Raw genomic sequence first — 26,273 nt, 5'->3', positions numbered from 1 at the left:
ATCCAATAAGTTTCCTGTAGAAATGACCATTTTCTTTAGATGTTGCTGTCAACCGTTTTAATAAGAGTGTTCTTGGTGCAAATTGGTTCCAGTGAACCTTGTCAAATGCGCCACCTCTGTATTATTATGAGAAATGAGATTTAGGGTGGAGTAAATGTTATATTTCACTTTTCTTGGTTGAAAATAAAACCAAAGCTGCATCTGCACTGACACAAAGCATGACAAATAAGCATTTTTATGTAACTAAGATGATCTAACCAAGTTAAAACTGTAGATTATATTTTAACCTTATTTTTCTCAACCTGGATACATATGAAACAATAGGATGAAGATCACCATTTCATAAAATATGAAATCCACCATTGTCTTCAGATACAAGAGTCCAGATACTAGCATGTTTTCCCCAGCTTTTGGCTTTGTGTTGAAATTGTTGTCTGTCAGAGAAACAGGTCAAACTCTTTGCGGATGCAGTTTAACAGTCTAAAAAGAAAGCGAACATGACGGCAAACCACATATCAACCTCTAACATTTGTCAACATTTAGGGAGGAGAGGAGGGATCCTTCCCCCCCACGACCCTTCCTCTATCGGGTCTTAAGAGCTGCCTTCCCTCTCCACCTGCTTGTCTTCATGCTGCTGGTTCTGGTCTGCCTGGTGCCTCTGTCTGATGAGGATTACAGCTGTACACTGTCCAACAACTTTGCTCGATCCTTCTACCCTATGCTGCACTACACCAATGGCCCTCCACCCACATAAGCAACGCTGGAAGTGGAGTTTATGGCAGATCTCTCAACCAAAAGCGAGGTTGAAATCCAATAAAAAGCCCTTACCAGTGTTAAGGAGAAGTTTTTCAGCACCTTTTCCCCTCAACAAAAACAGAAGCATTGCCCCTCATGTGTGAGGGACTTGTGTGTTCTTCCCTCAAAATGATATTGCTGTATTTAAAAATGTATTTATTTATCATCTAAATAAGAAGCCATATCACTGGTTTGTTTTCAAGTTTTGTGACTTTTTTTATGTATATTTGCCAGTTGATGTCAACGCTAAACAGCCTCCATAACAAGTGTAAAGGGAAAAAAAAAAAAAAGATCACAAGATTTATTTTAATATCTATATTTGGCACACTTGCAACAGCGTGTGGCATGAGGGATAAGTGACCAGTTTTACCAAAGCATCAAGCAATCAAGGAGAAAACCAGCCAGTTTCTACCACTGCCACTATTTCTACAGTTTTTTGGAAAAGGCAGCAACTTGTTGATGGCACATTTTGTACACAAGTCAAAAGAGATATGATGTTTTGTTTTTGTTATTAGATTTGTAGGTATTTAGGATATGAAGATCTGTAAACTAGGTCTGTTTTTTGAAAATGATTGCAGGTACTCATCTGCAGACATGCCTTTCTTTAGCTAAATGAACCACAACACTTCAACAGATAATATATGATTTATATAATGGCAAAATACTGAGAAGGTGATAGGGAAATTACCGTTTCTGAGTGTGGTGCTGAAAGTGATCTGATGTAAAATGTTATTTTACTGTCCTACTGTCCTTTGATTATCTAAAACATGTTTTTAGTTTTTGGCAGCTCACTGAATGGAAGAGTGTTGCAAAGAGATGCATATCTTTCATTTAGCTGACAGTTCAAAATCCTGACCCAAACAAATTTTTGTGTATTCTTTTTTTGCCCATCTTTTAACTCTCCACCAGCATTGATGGATTTTGGCTCTGTAGGTTTTGCATGCAATCAACAAGATCTTGTGGATTGATATTGGTGCAACAGTACTGGGATTCCTGTGTCATGATACACACAGATGACAAATGGCTCTATCAATTTCTGTAGAGAAATCTTAACGATCATATTTGGATATTACCTCTATGAAGGCTTGTTACTCATCTGACATTATCTGATATCACCAGAGCAATAAAGCCCCGTAGACAAACATATAACAAGATAAAACCCAGAAGTATTTGAAAACAATGCAATTTCTTGTTTATGACTGTAATCTTCAAGTGAGATTTACCTGAATGTTGCATGCCAGACTTGGAGCAGAAGTTGAATGTAAGAAACCTTCTGGTTACTGAATGTAGCTGTGTCCATGCACAATCAACAATCATTCAATATGTGAAATTAACTGTTCCAAAATGTTAGAAATGAGAAGAGTCTGTGAATAATTAGATGATTCTGTAAATAAGCTCAAGCTCACACTCTCCTCAGAAGGCCAACAAAACAGAAACCAACAAGAAAAAAATGTGTAAAGTTTGCTTTATTTTGTGATCTTTTATTTATGGTATGTAAAGGTTGTCATTTTTGACTGATAATAAACCGTGTTGATTTGCAGTTGTTTACCATATGTAAGTCAGTTTGAGAAAGACACTGTCAAAGAGGCAAAGGGTTGGCTGACATAAACATCAACAAGAACTTGAATATGAATAAGTGTTTTGTGCACAATCCACCAATAGGAACATTTTCAGCATCAGATTTGTGTGTGTGTGTGTGTGTGTGTGTTTTCATGCATGTACAAGCCACAAACAGGAAAGAACGGATAGTAAACACATATGTCCATTACCAGTGGTTAGATAATCTGGCACTAAGGTTGAATTTACAATTGCACAAAAATGGCCCACATCTAAAAGGCATCTTGATAGTCATTTAAGGCTGCTTATCCAAAATTGTGGGACATTAGTTCCTTGGATTTTGTTTGGCAAGATGAAAACAAAGCTATTTGAGACTGGGATGGAGAGAATAAACGTGTGCTCTCTTAACTGTTGATGTGATTAATGAGAGAGTGATCCGATAAATCGAAGCAAAGAAACCCAAATAATTCCACGCGAGTAGATCATCTTTAACGTGTAGCAGTGAGGAAAGACCAACTGTTCTTTTTTTTTTCATGCCTATGATTTTTATACTTTGTCTCATGTAGTGAACGACAGGTATAACTCCAATTGTCTGTTGCAACATAACTACATCTACATCTACATACTAAAACTATTAAACATACATGAAGAGTATTAAGAGTTCTGAAAAATAAAGTATCCTCTCCTATAATTCTAAGGTTTTAAGTGTCAAGGACATAACAACAACACAAAATAATATAATACAACCACAGATGACCAACAGCACATGTCCAGCCTTACTATATCCATAAGAACTAAGAGGGTAAGTAGCAGGTAACTGCTGCTAATCAGTTGTTCTTGATTAAGTGATCATCAGCAAGTGTGACCATCAGCAGAAGTTTGGGCAGTTTGCTGCTGTAGAGCATTCAGGTGCACATAATGCCAAGGAGGAAAGACATCAGCAGTCAATTCAGTTGTTGCTATCCGTCAAACTAAGAAGGGTTATAGGCCACTTTCAACCAAGTTAAAGTCATTATTATATTGTGAGAATTATTCACATTTCGCTGAAAAAAATCCAAGAGTGAAGGTTTCAGCAAGTTCACCCCAAGGCCAGATTGTTCAGGGCTCAGAGAAATTGCAAAAATAGCAAAAGCAACGTCTGGGTTTCTCTGCTTAGGCTGCTGCTCCCGCGACCCGACCCCCGGAGAAGCGGAAGATAATGGATGGATGGATGGCAAAAGCAACATCTCAGACTCAGTTAGCATTTTGAGTATTAACTCTTTCGGTGCCATTGACGTCTATAGACGTCAATTTAAAAAAAAAAACGTTTACTGCCAAAGACGTCTAAAGACGTCAATTGCGTTTTTTAACGGAGCGGGCTGGGGGACAATCTAGCGGATTCGTCACTAAATCTTAGGCTTGTAAACACTAAACAGAGAATATACTGGCAAAATAATCGCAAGGTGGCAGCAGTGCCACTATGCACAAAAAAAAAAAAGAGCCTGGCTCAAAAATAGGGCCATGGAACAGGACTATGATTGTAAACATAGCAGCAATAACCAAACCTCAGTCCAGTTGGCAGGATGTGGGAGAACCTAAAGAGAGCTGTACATAAATTAAATTTGGGTGTTGCTTCTCCATTTTTTGTAAAGAATTTTATTACAATATTTATTTTATGTATTAATAAATATGTAATGTGTTGTTCATCTGTAGTTGGATTTATTCTTAAATGTATTTCCTCATACATTACTCATACCAGTTTTTTTTTAGTTTTTTTTTATAAAAGTAAGAACATTTCCACACGCACAGTGCGAAGTTAACTCAATGGATTGGGACTAAACAGCTGTGTAGCCTTAAGAAAAAGCTAAAAAGGCTCAATTTGCTCGGGAGCATAAAGATTGGACTCTGGAGCAATGGAAGAAGGTCATGTGGTCTGATGAGTCCAGATTTACCCTGTTCCAGAGTGTAAAAATACTTTTACATAGTTCTGTAGTTACAACCTCAGACTGAACTTATGTCGTATCTAATATATCTGGGTTTGAAAACTTATTTGGACTAAAACTAAACTTAGAATGCTTCCTTTTTTTTCTGGTGACAATTTGATTCAATTGAGCTAACCTGTCGCACCGCTAACGTGCCAGCATGTCAACATACCAGTTATTAGAATACTGTTAAAGTTACAGCAAGTATATAATCCCATGTTGAACTTGTTTTAAACAAATTTACACTTTTCTTTCTTTTTTCCATTAACGGCCGAGAATTTGACTTGACTGCTAGTCTGTTATATATTAATGTCAACGTGCATTTTTAGCACATTAACATTTAACATGTGGTTAAAAAAATAATAATAATTATAAAGTGTATATGGATTTAATTTCAGTTAAGATGTATTGTTTGTTTTTTTTCTCTGCAATTTGCATACCAGAGGATTATCTTGTTACATTGCTTACATGCATGTAATACACTCAATTCAACAAGTCAACTTAATACACCATTGTGTGGGATGTGATATTTAGGATGATACTATCCACAGAGCAAAAGTCACCTACAGTCAATTTTAGAACTACCCAGAAATCAGCCAAAGCATTCTGATTTTGTTTTTGCAGCTGCTTCAGAGTTAAAAAAAAAAACAAAAAACAGCCATGTTCTACATATTGACATGTAAATTCAGCCTTAGTTTAACCAGATAAACATAGAAAAAATTTAACAGTCACTTTAGTAAAAGGCCACATACTGCTGCTTCTCAGCTCCACTAACAGTTTACACAACAGTAGAAAAATGCTGCATGAGCAGGCACCAGTTAAAACACCAAAGTACATAACAGTAGAAATTACATTGCAGTGTGACAAAACAAGTGCCCTTCTATAGGTGTAACATTCCTTATGAAAATGGATGTGGTCAACATGCACCTTTATAAGTCAGAGGACATGGTTTGTAGATAGCTTGTTCTGAATTTTACACCAACGTGAAAAAAGAGACATCAGTAGGTCTACTGGATACCAAAAAATGAGCACAAACTGCCTGGCAGAGGTTCAGTGATGTTTTCAACACCAACTGAAGTGTACATTCACAGAAGAAATATTAATGCACACACACTGTACAGTCGGTCAAAAATGATTTGTTTCCAAAGACTAAAAACATCTAAAAAAGGACAAAACAACTACACCTTACAACAGCACTTTGTGTTTGATTTTTTTTTTTTTGGTTTTTTACTTTTTCTTTTTTTTGTGGTGGTGGTGGTGGTGGTGGTGGGAGGGGGGTTCAGTCTTTTAGTCCTGTCACCCCTCCAAAGTGGTATCCATGACAACTTGATCAGGAATAACGTAGCCCATTGGCTCCTCTGATGAACATGGTTCTCCTGCATCCAGTGACCACTGCTCTGGAGGGATGAAACTGTGAGAGAAGTAATTACAGTTATTTATTAGATGGAACACAAATCAGTAAATTTACTCAGGTAGTGTTTTTATGAACTTTACACGTGAGATCATCATCAAGTAACAACGGAGTTCCTCAAGGTTTCACTCTTCAGCTTTTTCTCTTGCAGGCGTCCAGCCCCAATCTCCTGTCCTAACCTGTTCTTTTCTTGTTCCTTCCATCTTTTTCAACAACTTCTCCCTAAACTTTTTTCCTTAAAAATTTTCCCTTCTTTATTCGTTCATTCCTTCCCACCTTCCTGTCATATTTTTGTTCCCTTCTTTCTTATTTTCTTTTGTTTAATCTTTGTTTCCTTCCTTCCCATCAGTGACCTAAAACCACGAAAAGCACTGAAATGCTTAAAGGGGAAGTTCGTTTTTTTTTTTTAAACCTGGACCTTATTACTGGCATAAAATACGTCCATCTACTCACCGATAACAGTTTGGTGAAAGTCGGCGTCCTTCGGAAGATATTTAGATAACTCGAGATAAGCGTATATCCATATAATGGGAGAGAACAAGGCATAGACAATACAGCCTCTAAATAAGGCATTATCTGTCTTTATTTCACCAATACTTTAAGACGAATGAATCCAGGAATGCATACTGTACTGTACTGTAAGTACTGTTGCACTGTAAGCTCATAGCTGCCGTGTTGTTGTTATCTGGGGCTATCGGGGGGCTTATGGGGACTTTCTACACATGCGTCTAGGGGGATGACTTCATCGCCGCGCACCGCTGCAGCACAGCTCATTCACTCTGGTGAGGACGTCCATCGTACTCAAAGTCGTCGTCCACGTTGTCAAAATCTGATAAATATCTGCCATGTTGCACAAACCTAGCAGTAGCAAACTCCGTGTGAAGTTAGCCGACTGTCACCGAGCACAGAGTAAATAAGCTGTGCTCAGTCATCCCTCTAGACGGGTGTGTAGAAAGCTTCCTATAAGCCCTCCAATAGCCCCGGATAACAACAACATGGCAGCTATGAGCTAACAGTGCAATAGTATGCGTTTATTCATTCATTTGTCTTAAAGTATTGGTGAAATAAAGACAGATAATGCCTTATTTAGAGGCTGTATTGTCTATGCCCTGTTCCCTCCCGTTATATGGATATATGCGGATCTCGAGTAATCTAAATATCTTCTGAAGGACGCCGACCTTCACCCAACTGTTATCGGTGAATAGATGAACGCATTTTATGCCAGAAATAAGGTCCAGGTTTTAAAAAGATAAACTTCTCCTTTAATATGATGTTTTTAACTCAAACTGAAGCTATATTCTCTAAAAGTATATTATGATCAAGTGAAACTTACTCATTGCTGTCGATTTGGGTCCCCACTAAACTTTGCGATGAAGACATGGACAGAAGGGCCTGAGCCTGCAGATGTCTGTCCAGGATGTGGCCCTCAGCTTGATCTTGTGGAGGCATGCCGGAATCAGTGGTGATGGTCTGGTCAAAGTCAGGCTGCAGGTTAGATGGAGGTGGGGGGTACTGTTGCTGGTCAGAAAAGGTGTCAGAGTTTGGTGAGGAAGAGGCTGTTTGGCTGCTGCTGCTGGATGTGTTCGCATCCAACATCTCCAGGAGGAGGTCGTACACCAGCACAACGTTCTTCCTCTTCATGGTGGACAGGTGGTCCATGCCTTTGTTACTGTGGAGAGACAGAGGGCGACAGTGAGCTTGAGAGACCAGAAATAGCACAAATGTCACAGATGAAAGATGTACAATAAAACCACTTTAAAAATAAAAGGCAACTTTGCTAGTCCAAGCTTTTATTTATCTAAAATCATATGTTGAAAAAGCTACAGTTTCTGAACATACAAACTCTTTTTACCCTTTTACTCCAGTTACAAATATTTAAAATTGAAGTAAACCTCTTAAAACCATGGGTTTACATACATTTTGTTCATGTTTTTGTTCTTTGAAAGTGTATTTGAAGCATTTGTTTTGTCTCACATCTCATGGCTGTGCTCGATAAAACTCTGGAAGTTGATACATGAAAAAAGAGTGATGTTTCAATGTTACATGGATGTAGACATGGATGCTTTCCAATATGGACCATCCACATATACAAATAACGTATGCACACAAATTTCAGAGCAAACAGCTGTGATCTCAGTAGAAAAATTAAAATCCTGTGTAAAGAGTGTATGCACTGAGAACTTTAATACTGAGTGCACAAAAGTTCTAAAAATTGTAATTAATTGTATCTTTAAAAATGTGTTGTTGTTGTTTTTTAAACAAATGCCAATTTACTCATTTTTATAGAATTTCCTTGATGAAAAACTTCCGTAAATAATTTGTTTCCTAATACTGTAAACCAAACAAAAGATGCCTTATTAGTTGTTTGAGAAAGTCGCCGTGCACACTGTGTCTGCTCAGCACTTTGCTAGGGAACGCATTTGTGAGAGTGAGCTAATAAAGAAGACAGAAATAAAGTTGGCTGGTGAGCATGTGTGTTTTTCCAATCAACTTGTCTGGACCGTTTCCTGTCATCTCTGTCTGTACCTGACGTGGCGGATGTGGGAGAGCAGCATGGTGAGGTGGCAGAGGCGTAGAGTCTGCTGTTGGGTCGACAGGCCCAGTTTGGAAATGGCCCACACCAGAGCATCAATCACTGAGTCCAGAAGGCGCAGCAGCTTGTTCCTACTTTCCAGCTCCTCTGCTGTCTGAGGGGAGCTTGTGCACAGATCTGCAACAAACAGCACAGCAACAGTACAATTTGACAGTGGTAAACTTAGACTGCATAAACAATGATAATGATAACAATAATGTACACCCTTTAAATTCCCTCATATTTTGCTTTGTGAGATGTATTGAGTCTATAGAAAGTGTTCATTCGGCCTCCACTACACTATGGAGTGTAATGAATATACTAATAATCCCACTAAAAATAGACACTTCCTAGTAACTAAAAGTCCCAGTTAGCAGTCCCAGTGGTATCATATTTTGTCCATGACATTCTACATTATTCACAAACAGCGACGGAAAACTTTTCAGAAGCACTCTTATGAACAGGTGCAGAATTATTGGACGGTCACATGGGCCAATCCTCAATTACTCAGAGAAGGTATATTTACAAAGTTTTTATTTCTAAAGGTTAGGATTACCATCTAGATACAAAAAAAGACTGAGACTGTTTCCCTTTCTAACATAAATAAATAGATAAATAAAAACGGATAAGTAAGGAACAAAATTCAGTAGTCTGTCATGGGAGAACTACACAGAAACTATCATCAGAAAAAGATGGCATTTCTTTGTCCACGTAGAGTCTCAGATGGATTGATCTTCACAATCCTCCACAAAAGGATAACTGATGGTTTGGGTGTTGTTTTGTAATTGGTTTATCCTCTTGTCCCTCCTCGTAGGAAACTGAAACTGCATTGACAATATCAACACATCAATAAGTCAATATTGAGGCACACAAAAATGTGCTATGGCTCTTCCAAAATTGAAATCCTGGCGTAGAACATAAGCTAAAATGTACTCCATACTAATCCAGGTTTCTCGTGTTCCTTTATCTGGCTCATCAAAGACAATTGATGACTATGTGATGGTGACTCCAGATGAAACACTAGAGGACAATAGAGAGGTAGTTGTAGATCACCTTGTCCGCCCACCACCAGGACAGAGGACAGACAGAGCAACTAAACCACAAGGTTCAATCTATCCAAAATCATAAATCTCAAAGATCTCTCTTTTTTTCCCTTTTGCTTTTAAGACTCAGTTTCACTTCCTGTACATTCTTCTTTTTTTCCACTCCAGCTGCAGTGGAGCAGAGTCAAGAGAGTCTGGCAGAGGATTCTCTGTGTGCTTTAGGGAGGAAACTGTTCAACTTTGTAACTTTGTAACTACGCAAAGAGGTCGGTCACCTCAGTGAAACCTGTACAGTGTCCGCTGGTGGTGGGGGAACAGAGAGAGGACACTGTGACCGCTGGAAACACATACAAGGATAGAAAACAAAATCACTGCAGCACTTAAGTTTGTCTTCACAAGTAATCTAATCCCTAATCTTCCCCTAAAAAAAAGAAGCAAGTAAATTTGGCCAATGTGTCTTCTGTGGGAGGATCAAATACACTTTACAATGCTGACAACAATAACCACATGCAAAGGTCCAGTGCAACCCAGTGCTCATTAGATCTTGTGTAATACCTTTTACCGTCACAGACAATGGAAAGTCTCTGTAAACTTAAGAATCAGTGAAATACTACAAGTCTAAAAAGAACAGTGAGGTTATTTATTGATTTGTGCTCTATTTTTATTTTATTTTTTATCCATAGCAGATAACCCTGGTCTGGTAACCCACAGCTCTGTGAATGCTCAGGACCAAACAGAGGATTAATTAATGATGTGATGGGTTTCCTTAGCTAAACTACTTATTTATGAATCGGCATTATAGAAATCAGTTTGGTCTGAATTATTTTTTTTTTATAAATTATCCTTGAGACGATCTCTGCTGTGAATCAGCACAATATGAACAAACAGAATCTATGTTTATGTAGCTTAAATGCCCATTTTATTTAAACAATTTTAGAATATGAAAAAAAAATCAGACAATAATAAAAAAATAAAACCTTTTTCAAAACCTTTCTGCCGGCAACATATTTTAACCTGTCAATGTCACTGACCCACGAAGGTTCCAGATTATTATGTCAGGAAACATCAACAAAGCAGAATGACACAGTTATCTGGGTTATGTAAGAAACCAAAAGTACACATTGCTGTACTGATTGCACGGGCTCAAACACCTGTTCTTTGGTACCAACCCATTGCAGGTTTACTCTCATCTAACTGCATCAGTAAAACTCACTGGAGTTGAGAAGGATCATGGCCTTCAGACAGACGTACTCCTCCCTCTGAAGCTTGAGTTCCCGAAACCGAGAGGTTGCTGCCAACAGCATGTCGAAAATCTCCATGATGCCCTCCACACACTGTCCCTCCTCCCTGCAGAGACACAGTCAAAGGAGTGATATGAAGAAAATGGTTGAGTGGAAAGTCAGAGAAGACAAGAAGAGGACAGAAGAGAAAGGTTTTGGAAAAAGGCACAAAAGGGAGATCTGCAGTGACAAGAATCCACCTGAAGAAAAGGAAACACCGACAGATGTCCATCAGTACTTTGCACCAATGAAGCATGATTGTATTGTATAATGCAGCATGGTATAATGACACTATAAGCTGCAGCTACAAAATGGTTGTACTGGTGAACCAATCGCAGAGCCGATGTATTAGGTTACACTTTCTCAAGTTCTTTGCACCTCATAAAAGTGACAAATGAAGGCTATTTAGATTAACTATAGAAGATACGAAAGCCTCTGCATGCCCAGCTGAGGGCTGGTATTTTCACATTTAATGAAGAAACTGGACAGTGAGGGAACATGGATGGAGAAAGGTGAATTTATCCAATGTGCTACTTGAATGTGCTCCAGAATGAGTTCCAATTTACCAGAAATGCACAATGCTTTGTTTCGTAAGAAAAAAAAAAAAACAGATGTTGACTTTGTAAAGATAGAAAAAGACCCAACTTGAAAGTTGTTTTTTTTGGCTCTAATATTTGTCCTATGAAACCTCAGTGTTACGTGTTCAGAAGCAAATGGACGATATGGGACTTGGGTATTTTTTTGTTATCTCGCTAACCCTCACAATTGATATCAAGCTTAGTCTTAGTAGGGTGACGGCAGAGCTATCAACCCTGTAATTCAACACAGGTTTCCAGTTTAGAAATAACAAACTCTAAACCTAAACAACTATGTATACTATCATACTATAACGCAGCCGGACAGCACCTCATAACTTAGGTTAAGTTCACAGGAATGCGTAAGAAGTAAACCACCTTGGTGACACTGAAACTATCAACTCAGGTTTGGAGCTGAAGACACCTTTAAGCCACTTTTTCTGCTTTGTAGTACAGTCCCTGAATCTGCTCATGGGCACAACCACTGTGATAGTGACTGAGACCAACCGCGCATTCATCTAATCCCAAAACAACATTCTCAGTGCTGAATGGATAAAATCATGTACTACAGTTGTATTATTCTCTTACATTCTGCACCTCCAAAGTGAGAAATCCCACCAACCAATGACTTCAAACTAGGCAATCCACACAGTGTTATTTTTCCTCAAGCCTAAACAGTCTTTCATTTTCAATCAATATGACCAAAGAGTTAAACAACTGAAACTGTGATGGTGGTGAAGAGATAGACATAGATTAGACGGAGGGACTTAGAAAATGACTCGTGTTGAGTGAGTGGATGGATTTGCATCCAGGATGTTTTCCTGAGCTGTCCAAGGAGAGAAGGCTACCACAGGACAACAAGGACCACTGCACACAGAAAATAAGGCTGTGTTATGAAAACACATCAAGGCTAACCTAAGCCTATAGTGATAGTTTCCGTGGAAGTTGGGAAAGAAAGGTCAAATACTGAACTCAACCCACCATTGTCCTCATATGATTTGCCCTCTAATAGACTCGCACAACACCTTCTTTTGGCATTTGACATTTTAAAGCTGTTGTCAACAAATCTATCAAAAAGACCAGAAGATAAGATCCTCTGTTTGAAAGCCTGACAGTGCAAAAACTCACCAATGAATGACAAATGCTATTTAGCTGGTTATTCAAGATTTGGTGCATTTAAATCAGAAATAATGGTCTGAAAAAAAAAAAATCTGTTGAAGTAAGCAAACACAAGTTTAAAAGGGTTAGGTGTGCTCCGTTCAAACCATTGAAAACCAAAACACTAAATATAGTTTCCTAAATTACACAGTACTTCAAACACCAGAAAACAAATGATTTTGCTTGAATGCTCTACAAAAATATTTCCCTGGAAGCTGCTGGCAGATTACAGGACATTTACTTACATGGTTCATCAGCAAACCCAAACTGTTGGTAAAGCAGAGCCCTAATTGCTCTGTGTTTACTGTGAATACAGCGGGTGAATGGCAGAGCCAGACACAGACAGCCTTTGTCTGGCTAAAGTTGAAGGTCAGAGTGGAAGAGAACAGCAGAGATAAAAGATTTTTGGCAGCAAAATGAGCTCCCAGTTCAGAGGAATCAGAGATTAAACCACAACAAATGTTGCAAATATCTAGCGTATGAGCAAACTCCTATTTTATTGTTTGATTTCTGCTGATCAGACTATCAATTTAAAAAACTCACCAGTGTTGTGGGAAACCTGGCAGCTGCTCACAAGACTCACATTCAAGAAAAAACCAGTTAAATCTAATTTATTGTTTTGAGGAATTAAGTACTACAAGGCTCCAATAGAGGCCAGAGCTCTTATTTACACAAATGACAATTATGGGACAATGGGAGTGGATATCAGGTTCGTATGCTTGTGCATATGGTTTCTCAATGATTGAGATTAGGAGAAGGCAAGGCAAGTTTACTTGTAGAGCACAATTCGTACACAAGGCAATTCAAAGTGCTTTACAGCTACATAAAATCAAGGCAAATAAAATCATTCCAAAAAAAATAATCATTAATTAATTAATTTAAAAGTGAAGAGTGCAGATAAAATACTTCCAGCTATCATATGCACAGCTAAATAGAACTGTTTTCAGCCTGGATTTACACATTGTCAGAGTTGAGGCCTGTCACACATCTTCTGGAAGACTGTTCCAGATTTTAGGGGCATAAAACTGAAACGCAGCCTCACCTTGTTTAGTCCTGACTCTGGGCCCCAGCAGGAGACCCCTCCCTGAGGTTCTCAGAGCCCGAGTTGGTTCATATGGCTCTAACATGTCAGAGATGTACTTTGGCGCTAGACCATGAAGAGACTTGTACACAAGCAGAGCTGTTTTAAAGTCTATTCTCTGAGCAACAGGAAGCCAGTGCAGAGACCTGAGCACTGGATTAATATGGTTGTATTTCCTGGTTCTAGTCAGGACTCGAGCAGCAGCGTTCTGGATGTACTGCAGCTGTCTTACAGCCCGTTTAGAGAGCCCAGTGAACAGGCTGTTATAGTAGTCTAACCTGCTGGAGACAAATGCATGGATCAGTCTTTCTAAGTCTGGTTTAGACACTATTCCTTTGATTCTGACAATGTTTTCTAGATTTTAAATAGCTGCTGATGTTATTGATTTAATGTGGGTGTTAAAGTTCAGGTCTGAGTCCAATATTACCCCGAGATTTCTAACTTGATTATTAGGTTAAGAGCGAGAGGCTCAAGGTGACTGATAACACTGATGATTTTATTTTTGTCTGAGTTTAGTTGGAGAAAATTGTTTTGCATCCACATACTGATCTGTTCGATGCAGTGACACAATGTATCTACAGGCCCATGACACGTAGATCTGAGTGTCATCTGCATAGTTGTGGTAGGACACATTATAGCTGCGTATTAGCCGCCCTAATGGAAGCATGTACAGATTGAACAATAGAGGTCCCAAGATTGACCCCTGGGGAACCCCACAGGTCATAGCCATTTGGTCTGAGACACAGTTACCAATTTCAACAAAATATTTCCTGTCCTCCAGATAGGACTTGAACCAGTTTAAAGCCCTACTAGAGATTCCCACCCAGTCTTCTAACCTCTGTAATAAGATTGCATGGTCAACAGTGTCAAAGGCAGCAGGAGAAGAGAACACAGCTTTAATAAATTGGTGAAAAGAATGTATATGCACAATGTCTGCCTTTGCACAAACATCATTTTTAATCATGTACCTACTCACTCTTTTGGGCATCTGGCCCCTTACCCAGCTATCCCAACTATCACTGTGCCAGGGGGCGGGGTAACCCTAGACGGGTCACCAGTCCATCACAGGACTGTCTTCCAGTTATCCTATTGTTAATTTGTCTTTTTCAATAGTTTTGTTTCTTCAAGATTCACAAATGCGCAGGACAAGATTCACGAATGCACAGGACGATTCACAAATGCACAGGACAAGATTCACAAATGCACAGGACAAGATTCACAAATGCGCATGTATAGATCAACAAGAGATAACATGGAGCATGGGAGAGAGCAGAACCATGCAGCATTTAATGCTTGGAAGTACCGACATTACCTTGAGTTTTACTCAGTAAAAAGTGACAAAAACATTAGCGTCCGCTGTACAATCTGCATCTGCACCTCAAATCTGAGCAAGCCGACACAGGAATGTGAAAGTCATTGAGAAATCCCCGGATCCCCCCACTGACATGATCACTGCGGCTACCACATCCAATTCCACCGGGCAAACCTCCGACGGCCCCTGTCCTGCTAAACAGGTGAAAATAGACTTAAGAGCAACAGATGTTTTGAAAAAAAGAGTTTCATTTGATTAAATTCTATAAGATGGAATATGCAGAAAGAATAGAATTAGGCTTAAATATCTATTGCCTTATACCATACTCAGGTTGTGCATCATGCTTTTGAAAAGTAACTAAGTAAAGTAATTATTAAAGTAACTAATTACTTTTGAAAATAAGTCATCAGTAAAGTAGCTGGATTACTTTCTTGGAGAAGTAATCAGTAACTAATTACTATTTCCAAGTAACTTGACCAACACTGCGCTTGACTAATACATTAAACCCTTTCTGAAAAGTCGCTGCACATGTAATATATCAAATCACTCAAAATAACTCCATACCAAGAGCATGAATCATTCAAGAATGTCACCTACAGAACCTGTGTGTTTACCAAAAGACATGAGTCAGTGTTCAATTGGATGCTACAAGGTCACGATGGAAGACTGACTCTTAGACTGCAGATGGTGTAAAACGTCCTTACCTGTTTAGTTTGAAGTCTGGAGAGAAGATTAGTTTCCCAGGATGGTCCACCGACCTCCACATGAGGCCCAGCATCAGGATCTCCAGCCAGCAGCACTTCAGCAGGTGGATTTGGTCAGCTAGACTCAACTCTACAAAGCCTGAGGACAAAGCACAAAAAGAAACGAAAGGGCAACTTTAGATCTAATAACCATATTCTACCTGTATTTAGAACATGTTCACAGTATCATATGTAAACCCTGTATTAAAGGCAGAATTATCTTAAAAAGGAAAATGCTCTTCCAACTTTAACGTATAATCTCTATAGAGGCGAAAATGATCTTTTAATGATAGAACATATTAATCATGCCATTCCAGAGACAAATTGAGAAATTATCATCATGATGTTTTTTTTAAAAACTGTTTTTACCTCAGTAGAAAGTGATCTCCTACGAATAGTTAACAGCTCACTGGCATCAGGCATTTTTCCCAAGTCACTAAAGACAGCTGCCATTAAGCCACTCCTAAAGAAGAGAACTCTAGATGCCTCTATGATGAACAACTACAGACCTGTCTCTAACCTCTCTTTTATATCCAAGATTATTGAGAAAGTTGTATTTAACCAGCTCAACGACTTTCTGAATGAAAGTGGAAGTCTTGATAAGTTTCAATCAGGCTTCAGACGTCATCACAGCACTGAAACAGCTCTGGTCAAAGTGTTAAACGACATTAGGTTGAATACTGATTCTGGTAATGTTTCAGTCCTGGTTCTGTTGGACCTCAGCGCTGCGTTTGATACTGTAGATCATAGAATCCTGTTGCACAGGCTGGAAAACTGGGTTGGACTTTCTGGAGCGGTCCTTAACTGGTTCAGGTCCTACTTAGAAGGCCGGAGTTATTTTGTTACTATTGGCAGCTATGAATCTGAGCGAGTGGCCATGACTTGTGGAGTCCCCCAGGGGTCAATTCTTGGACCTCTTCTGTTTAACTTGTATATGCTCCCTTTGGGTCAGATATTGCAGAATTTTAACATCAATTATCACAGTTATGCAGACGATACACAACTTTATGTGTCTCTGTCATCGGACGACTGCAGCCCAGCTGACGTTCTGTGTCAGTGTCTGGAGGAAGTAAACACCTGGATGAGAGAGAATTTTCTACAATTAAATGAAGACAAAACTGAGATCATTCTGTTTGGTAGCAAAGAGAAGAGGGTCAGCGTTGGTAAATATCTTGAGACTCGGGACCTTATAATCACTGACCAAGTTCGTAACTTCGGAGTGTTGATGGACTCAGATCTGACTTTCAGCAGCCAGATCAAAGCTGTCACCAAGGCAGCTTTTTACCATCTCAGAAACATTAACAGAATTAAAGGTTTCCGCTCCCAAAAAGACCAGGAGAAACTCATCCATGCATTCATCTCCAGTAGACTCGATTACTGTAATGCTCTTTTAACTGGACTTCCCAAAAAGAGCATTAAACATCTGCAGCTCATCCAGAACGCTGCTGCTAGAGTTTTAACCCGGACTAAGAGATCTGAACACATCACACCAGTTTTAAAATCTTTACACTGGCTTCCAGTCAGTCATAGAATAGATTTTAAAAGCCTGCTGATGGTTTACAAATCCAAGAATGGTTTAGGCCCAAAATACATCTGTGATATGTTCAGACAATATAAACCCCGCAGAGCTCTTAGATCCAAGGACTCAGGTCAGCTGGTCCAGTCCAGAGTCCAGACTAAACATGGAGAAGCAGCATTTAGCTGTTATGCTGCAAATAAGTGGAACAAACTGCCAGTGGAGATTAAACTTTCACCAAATGTAGACATTTTTAAATCCAGGTTAAAAACATTTCTTTTCTCATGTGTCTATGCATGAAATATCTTTTAACTTATCTAGACTGTTGCCTGATTTTAAATTCATTTAAATTATTTTATTTGTTTCTCTTTATATTATTTTATGTATTTTTAATGCTTCTTGCACTCCCTGCTGCAATGCTTTTATTTTATGTAAAGCACTTTGAACTGTTTGTACATGAAATGTGCTATACAAATAAATTTGATTTGATTTGATTTGATTTGATGATCATCTTCTCGAATTGTACTTTTCAAGAGAAATGTTAATGGTGGACATTTACTGTCATCAGATATGGACATTCTGTCAAATAACTTCCCTTTGTGGTGTGACTACACTGGTTACACTGATTTCAGCCAAGAATTTGAGGGAATCGCACAGCTGTAGTGGGGAGGAGTAGGTTATCTGTTGGACACGACGATACTCTTTTGCTCAACGCTTCAGCGTCAGTGCCAAACATTTCAACATACAAAGCTGCTTTCATCAGGATTCTATGATTCAGTTTGGCCTAAAAGGTGGTTGAGCTGCACAGGTGAAATGAAAGATTCACATGACATGGGGGGATAATATAAATTGAACTAGGTGCAATTTTTGAGTATAAAAGACAAAGAAATATGACATGTTGCCTATAAAGCATTTATTTTGCAGTAGACACCGTATCGGTTTTTAGGTTGCTTGGACAAACTCTGCCAGCAAGGAGTTATATTTTTTCTTAAACTGACTTAATTTGCCTAATCTACACTGTACATTTGACCTGAATAGAACTGCAAAAAGAACCAAGACTTAAAAAATTTGAGCTCCTTGGAAAAAAAATACCTGTGGTCATTTACGATCTAGGTGCTTTTGGTCAAAATGCACCTTTTTAATAGCGTCTACAACAAATGAATGAAATGGTCATCCTTCCAGCAGGTTTCCCATCTCTGCAATGGACTTTCAAAGCTTTGTGAGAGGGACCATTGAGTCCTTGGTTACCTCACCAAATAAGGACCTTCTTTTCTGGGTTACTTGGTGTGTTGGTGTGAGGCTTATGCTCAGCTCTAGGGTGAGGTGTGTGACATTGGTTCAGGGAACATAACCAAGAGAGACTAACCGGCACAGCTGTGGGGAATTTCTAGTCTCTCTAGGTATACACACTGATGTGCTGGGCTCATCTGGTGCTGCACAGCAGATGCGCCCTTGGGGACGGAATGCTACAATCAGTGTCAAATGACACCTAAAAGATGATTTGAGGTTTTCCTTGGAAGAAGGAAGATAAACCTGTCAAATGTCACTTCTGCCTCTGTGTGGTTGTGTAACTGGGAATGAACCCAAAGACTAGCATGAACTCATCACCACACGTTACCTGCCACACTGTTTAATTCCGATTCACAGATCAGATTTGAGGTTTCACATTTATTACTACTTAGGCCCCATCCACACGTAGCCGGGTATCTGCTAAAACGAATATATTTTTCTACGTTTGGACCTGTCATCCACATGAAAACGCATGAAAACGCATCATAAACGGATATTTTTAAAAACTCCGGGCAAAGTGAAGATTTTTGAAAACTCTGTTTATGCAGCTGCGTGTAGACAGAGATAACCGGAGTTTTGCGTTTACGAACATCACAATATGCGCCAAAACAACAACAAATCTGCTCTGACGTCAAACGTGCGACCTTTGTTTACTGAAGAAGCATGGATGCCTTGAGAACTGTGGTGGCTATTATTGTGCAGACGCTGTTTACTGCCTTGATTTTAGACGCCCAAGTCGTACTCCCAGAGGAATGGCGTGACAATTTCCGCATGTCCCGGTCCTCTCCTGTCGCCGTCGGAATTATTACGTCCTCATATTGAGGGGCAGTCCACTGTCATGCGATCACCTGTCAGTGTGCTCAAAAAAGTTGCGTGCACACTTTATAATTTAGCTGACGAGGGCAGATTATGCAAAACAGCAAATGCATTTGGGTTGTCAAGACAGGTGGTCTCAAACATTGTCAGTGATTGAAAATGCAGATGTTCGGTTATGTGTGGAAGGTTTTTTTTTCGAAAACGAGGTAATGTGGATACAAATTATTTTATAAACGGAGGGGGGGAAATATTCGGTTTTAAAAATACCCGCCTACGTGTGTACATAGCCTTAGTGTTTTGCATCTGACGGTCATGTCAGCACAGCTGTCCACTGAATGCAACTATGCTAGATACCATTTTGCATGTAGTATTTGTATTAACAACAACACTGACATTTGTCAGATCACTCAAGAGAAACACACAATTCGGAAAAAGTTTGTGGATGAAACTTTACTCTAGCAGGTGGCAAACATTGCTCCACCTATGTAAGAAAAGCTTGTACTAGAAGTTTAAGAAAAGCAAGATTGCGAGCTTATGCTGTGTTAGTGGATACTGTTAGCAGTGCTGTAGTAATGCTGCGGGTTTATGGCAACAACAGTCCTTGGATATAAGCAAAGAGTGGCATAGAATCTTATATGAGCATCCTCACTCTTATCGAAAATCAAATTGACTATTGTACTTCTGTGTCCATACAGCCATGGAAAAAAGAAAAAAAGATCATCAGATATGAGTCAAATCAATGGCGGAAAAACATCTGATTTGAGTAATTCCAGTCTGAATGTAGTCTTGCTTTACTATGAAAAGTTCTGGTGTGTTGAAATCCATTACTCTTCTCCTTGGTACATTCAAAGATTTAAAACAAATGTTTTATATCCATATGCTCATCTGTGTCTCACCAAAGTTATCATGTTGGTCTACAATGAGTTCCATTGACCGGACATGGGGTGGACTGCAGGGCCTTACAGTAAACCTATGTGACTTTTACGTGTAATTCATGAAGTTTAAAATAAATGGGAGCTAATCCATTTCAGTGAACAATATTAGGATTATTAAAACCACACTGTACACTGTATAAACTACAATACTGTATCAAATAACTTTGCCACATTTTTCTCTAAGAAGTTATTTCCTCTTTCAAGTCGGTGTGTTTTCCCATCAGCTAAGTTAAAAGCAGATATCTGATCTCATCTTCTATTAAACAATCCTACATTCTGATTAGTTGATACTCCTTCCAGTGCATTAAGTTTCTAAACTAGAAAATTGACATAAAGAAACACTCTAATTTTAAAAAAATCACAATTACAATAGCTGATTCTTCAAAAATAACATAACTGAACAGCAACACCGTAATTTCCCTGGCAGAGTGCCTTGCTCACCTGTCTGTGCCCTGTTAGTTCTTTCATAGAGCAGACAATGTATAATCATTTTCACTTCTGTGTGAAGAAGAAACTAACATGAAATCAAGAAAAAATGGTCTCTTAAAAAACTTGTGGGAAGATGGTCTTTATTCAGAACTGTGAGTCTTTGTGTGCCCTTCACATTTACACATCTCCTAAGAAGATAGCTGCTGGGTGGAACGGTAGCTGTAAGGAGGCGGGGATGGGATACAAGCGAAAAGAAAAGAATGGAAGTAATGCAGAAAAAGAGTGAATGGGAAATAAGTCAAGAAAGAGGTAAGGCAAGTATATAACTGCATCTATAAATGTTTAATATATTCTAAAAATCAGGTTCTCATTGGCCAGGCTTTCATCCAACTGCTGCAAAAAAATCAACTTAATGAAGAGATTAGCGAATTAAAAGTAAATTTCACAGCACTGAGACTGCTCTGACCAAAGTGTTTAATGACATATGTCTGAATACAGACGGTGGAAAAATGTCAGTCTTAGTTTTACCGGATCTCAGTGCTGCATTTGATACAGTTGACCACAATATATTACTCAAACGACTGGAGAACTGGGCGGGTCTTTCCGTAACTGTAGTAAACTGGTTCAAAACATCGTATTTCCACTATGCAGTACGCACTATGCAGTACGGGTGGGTGGGAACAGTTTGCTTATTTCAGTGTTTCCATTACCACGAAAGCGTACCGATCCGTACCGTTACCATTTTCGTAACCCTTCTGCTTGGGGTACCTAGCACACAGGACCGGTTCCAGGCTCTGCTCTCCGTTGTCGGTGAGGAGGCTGTGAAGCGGGAGCTCGTGCAAAACGAAAAAGTTTTCCAGCTGAGTGCCGCAAAAATGGCAGAGAGTGGTTTCAACCAGACTGCGAGCCAGTGTTGCATTAAGCTGAAGAAGCTTGGAGGTGGATCGAGATTATGGTTAAGTTATTTGTTATTTGCTGTTATTTGCTATTTACGCTTTGGCACGCACTCCGGCCTGAGGGTCGCCTTTGTACAGTGGGAACGCAAGCTGACCCCAAAGCGACCCCACCCGTACCGTACTGTTCCGAACCGACCCGTACCAGACTTCATAGTGGAAACGAGGTGTTAGAGAACAGGAAGTACTTTGTGTCAATAGGTAACTTTACATCTGAGCAGACAAGAATCACATGTGGGGTTCCCTAAGGTTCCATCATGGGACCTCTTCTGTTTAACATCTACATGCTCCCACTGGCGCAGATTATAAAAAACAACAAAATAAACTACCATAGCTATGCAGATGACATGCATATATACATTACAATGTCACCAGGAGACCGAAGCCCTGTGCAGGCTCTTGGTAAGAACATTAGAGAGTAATGACTGGATGTGCCACAACTCTCTCCAGCTAAACAAAAACAAAATTCAGGTAATTTTCTTTGGACCCAAAGAGAAACGATTACAGGTCACCACAGAGCTTCAATTAATACACCTAAAAACTACCAACCTGGCCAGAAATCTGGGTGTAGTGATGGACTCAGACCTAAATTTGTAAAAACACATTAAGGCAATAACAAAGTCAGCCTACTATCACCTTAAGAATATATCAAGGTTAAAAGATCTGATGTCTCAGCAGGACCTGGAAAAACTACTCCATGCATTAGTCGGCTTGATTAGGCCTAAAAAAAAAAAAAAAAAAAGTTTGGTTCCTGTTGGTTGTCAGTTGATGTCATGGGTAGGTAGGGAATTTATTTAATTTTTTTATTTATTTATTTTTTCCAGTGGCAGCGAGTGATAGGTAGATTTTTTTTATTTATTTTTTATTACAGCAGCAATGGATACTCCCAGCATGTTACACACACACACATTTTTTATGAACAAAATATGTAGTCGATACAACCTGGACCATTGGCATTGAAGACATCTAAAGCAATATTTCCTAAATAAATGTAATAGTTTAGTTAAAGTGTCACTCTGGTGTTCTGCGACTCATAGCCCTGTTGTCCAACATTACTGCCTGCTACTATTCTGCCTAACACAAAACAATTGAAAATTTTTTTTTATATATTATGTAGCCTATATATATTCATAAAAATGATAATGATAGTATGATATATGATATGAAAAATATCTTATTTTTTGCAAAACATTATGGGCGTGAAAACGAAACTTAGAAAATCGGCTCGGCGCATGCGCAAAACCACAAAGTAGCAATTCTCGATAAGTAGGAGAAATCAACTGAACACCGGCTGCCGACACAAATGAAGAAGTGCACTGCTTGACTTCTTCGAGGACAAAACTTACAATTTTGTTTGTCACGCTATTGCATGGAGAAACAATGGAGACCACACATATATCCATCTTTCTCCCGCAACCATATAACACGTGCTACCGGCCCAGTCTGCATGCAGATCTCACGTGAAGTCGCTGTTTTCACGAGAGCATGCGCTCATCCTTGTACAGGATAGGGTGACCAGATGTCCCGAAAATTAAACTTATGCCAAATAATTACTTTTTAACCCCAGGTAAAGTACACATGATACCCAATCTACACTAGAACACCGACGACAAAGGATTTTATTACTGTACATGTAAGTCAGCCCACCCGCGCGCGCGCCCCGTCCCGAATTTCAGCCAACCTCATTTGGTCACCCTAGTACAGGATGAAGAGGTGCTGTACAAAAACATAATTATGGTTTGCATTAAAAAAAATGTATTTGTGTTCTTTCTTTTCTTTCTTCCCCAAGCTCATAAAATAATTTGGGTCGCACGTAAATTGACAGGGTCGGTCGGAAACCAGAACCAAAAAAAAATTTTTTTTAGGCCTTACTGTAACAGCATTTCTACAGGTCTACCTAAAAAGTCAGTTAGACAACTGCAGCTCATTCAGAACTCTGCTGCTTGAGTCCTCACTAAGACCAAAAAAGTGGACCACATCAGTCCAGCTCTGAGGTCTTTACACTGGCTGCCTGTCCATCAGAGGATAGACTTTAAAGTTCTGATGCTGCTCCATAAAGCTCTGAATGGTCTAGGACCAAATTACATCAGTGACCTCCTGACCCAGTATGAACCTTCCAGACCCCTCAGGTCATCTGGATCTGTTTTTTTTAATCAGTTCCCAGAGTCAGAACCAGACATGGAGAAGCTGCATTCAGCTTCTATGCTCCGCAGGTCTGGAAAAAACTCCCAGAAAGCCTCAGATCAGCTGAAACACTCAGTGTATTTAAGTCCACACCTATTTTCTGCTGCACCTGAATAAAGCTCCAAATCTGAAGCTCGAGTTTCAAAACTCAATCATATATTAACGATTTTTCTTATTCCTTCTTTTTTTGTTTCAATTTAAATCATGCTTTTTATTTCTACTCTTTTAATGTCTCTGTAAAGCACCGTGTTGTTGAATTGGGCATACAAATAAACTTGCTTTGTCTTGTTAATTTCTATCAAAACTTCTGCAAACCCATTTCATTTGATAAAAAATGTTAAACATGTATAACTAAAAGTTATTAATATCTAGTTGATTGCGTTATGTAGTGAAAATGCAGTTCAGTCAGAGGTGTTTCCAAGGTAAGATTTGATGAAGGTTCTAGTGTTATCGTAGAACTAGTGACAATTCAGCTACAGACTGGACTTCACCATTCGCATCTTACCAGGGATCTTTTTAGCCCAGCTGATCATGAGGACCAGTTCCTTGTCTGCCAGGTTGGTGAGAGACATCATCATGCTGGCCTGGGTAAAAGGTTTCTTCAGGTCCTCCATGAGGTAGATCTCTGGAGGCTCCGCCTCCATGATACGGGAGATGAAATCTTCTGGGCTCATGGCCGAGTGGTGTGTGTAGTTTTGCTGAGGGAGGGTGACAGGTGGGGAGATAGGTGTCCCCAGATGGAGATGGCGCTGGGCCCGAGAACCCATTCCAACTCTTAGCAACGCCCTGCCAGCTGCATCCCGAGGCTGGAGTCCTCCACGACGGTGTCGGGCTCCTCGATAGCTGCAGCGTTCACGTCTGACACCTGGTAGATGAAGACAGCCAGACAAACAGACAGTTAAATTACACACAAAATGCCCTTTGCAAGATGACTCCATCCTAAAGAGTGATAGACAATAAAGCGCGGATTACAAACTTTTGCTATAAAGTTCCCACTAGGGATGGGAATCGAGAACCGGTTCTTGTTGAGAACCGGTTCCCAGTGTTTCAATTCCTTGGAATTGTTTGGCGATTTTGCAAACGATTCCATTATCGATTCCAGTGGGCGCGAATGACGTCACCACGCAACGTTGCGTGGCGAGTCCAGTGCAGCCAGCAGTCAACAGTAAACATGGCGCCCAAGCGGTACAAACGCTCGAAAGTTTGAGAACAGAATAGAATAGAAAAATACTTTATTTATCCCCCAATGGGGGAAATTCAAATTTGTCAAGTAGCTCAACATTTTTTTTTAATATTTAAAATGATTGAATTAACAACAATAAAACAACAATAATAATACTACTACTAACTAATAATAATAAATTACTAAATGGCAAAATAAATAAATAAAAATCAATCAATCAATCAATTTGAGAAGAACTCAGCAGTCACTGTTAAAAAGCCTTATGGCTGTGGGTACAAAGGACCTTCTGAACCTCTCAGTCCTGCAGCGCAGAGAGATGAGCCTCTCACTGCAGCTTGATTACTTGATTGATTACAAACTTGATTGCACATCCCTAAAAAAGACGACAACAGGGCAACTTGCAAAGTGAATATTTCACCAAAGGGAGGAAATACTACCAACATGCAATAACTATGAATGAATGCCGCCTTTTCGATCTGCTCCGGACTAACGTTGGTGAATCTGACCTCAGCAGCAGCAACGTTAGCAACGTTAGCATGTCCTCGGCTAACACTGCAGGTAACTAACTAACTAACTAACAAACACTGCCTGTCATGTTAGCGCCATTTGCCTCATTGTAAAACCTGCTATTAGTAACGGTTAAGGTTAAATGAATGCCTTCCCATGCATTACATTTAGATGAAATCACAAGAGACAGAGCCCAGACTGGCTCAGAGCCAGAGGCTGGTGGTACTACCCCCAGTTCACGTCTACCTCTAGCTTCTCCTTTCACCAGAGCAGGGAAGAGTTAAATTACCCAGGCCATGATAGACGAATGTGGACCTCACCGTTGTTGGGTTTGTAAGGTCATGACTTGTGTTACTTCTAAACTAAACAAAGTTGATGCTAATCGACCGGTTTGTTGTCCTTTTTCTCCAAATGAGAATCGATAAGGAAACCGATAAAGAACCGAATCGTTAAGCAGAAGCGAAAATGGAACTGGAATCGTAAAAATCTTATCAATTCCCATCCCTAGTTCCTACCATTAATTAAATTCTTAGAACTGCAATTTTTATTGATTTATTAATTGGGGTTTTGTAAACCTCTTATGAGCAGTCAGTGTCTAACCTGTAGTAGACAACGATCAGTGTCTTAAAGTTGGAGTAACCGTGAGCGGGACTTATAGACAAGCCAACTGAAAACATTAGCAGGAGGTCTAAATAATCATAAACTTCATACATTTATAACAGTTTGAGACAATGCTACATTTTAATATTTTTAGAGCACTACACTTTCACAGATATGTACAGTGGCCCTTAATTTGCGCTGTGATGCGTCGGGTAGTACAAAGCCACTTAATACTCACTACAGCATAACATGTACATTCTTCAGTTCAGAAAATATAGTACTGCAGAAAACAACCATTTAACACCAAAGTGATGCAGTGTAAAAATCCAGAACATAGTGTTTGATTAACCTGCTGTAGGTTTACGAGTTTAA

The 26,273-nt window shown here is 39.4% G+C and overlaps 2 protein-coding genes across 8 annotated transcripts in view; one reads left to right on the top strand and one right to left on the bottom strand.

The window, feature by feature from the left end:
• The window catches only part of LOC142366757 (nesprin-2-like), a 91,843-nt gene extending 89,508 nt beyond the window's left edge, over window positions 1-2,335 (top strand). For 6 of the 7 annotated variants that reach the window (XM_075448723.1, XM_075448721.1, XM_075448718.1 and 3 more), the window contains one exon: window positions 544-2,335. In XM_075448723.1, coding sequence (XP_075304838.1) covers window positions 544-754 — 211 coding nt within the window. In that variant the 3' untranslated portion in view covers window positions 755-2,335. The remainder of the gene's footprint in view (window positions 1-543) is intronic. The other variant, XM_075448722.1, reaches the window with a different exon arrangement.
• esr2b (estrogen receptor 2b) overlaps window positions 2,244-26,273 on the bottom strand; it is a 40,956-nt gene continuing 16,926 nt past the window's right edge. The window contains exons 6-11 of the mRNA XM_075448724.1: window positions 24,117-24,476; window positions 15,450-15,588; window positions 10,553-10,686; window positions 8,251-8,434; window positions 7,058-7,393; window positions 2,244-5,724 (exon numbers count right to left, since the gene is read on the bottom strand). Of these exons, the coding sequence (XP_075304839.1) occupies window positions 5,610-5,724; window positions 7,058-7,393; window positions 8,251-8,434; window positions 10,553-10,686; window positions 15,450-15,588; window positions 24,117-24,476 (1,268 nt within the window). The 3' untranslated portion in view covers window positions 2,244-5,609. The remainder of the gene's footprint in view (window positions 5,725-7,057; window positions 7,394-8,250; window positions 8,435-10,552; window positions 10,687-15,449; window positions 15,589-24,116; window positions 24,477-26,273) is intronic.

Source organism: Odontesthes bonariensis, chromosome 17, assembly GCF_027942865.1.
Source record: "Odontesthes bonariensis isolate fOdoBon6 chromosome 17, fOdoBon6.hap1, whole genome shotgun sequence".
Classification (NCBI taxonomy): domain Eukaryota; kingdom Metazoa; phylum Chordata; class Actinopteri; order Atheriniformes; family Atherinopsidae; genus Odontesthes; species Odontesthes bonariensis.
Note: the sequence above shows the minus strand (reverse complement) of the source record. Positions and strands in the feature narration are given on the sequence as shown.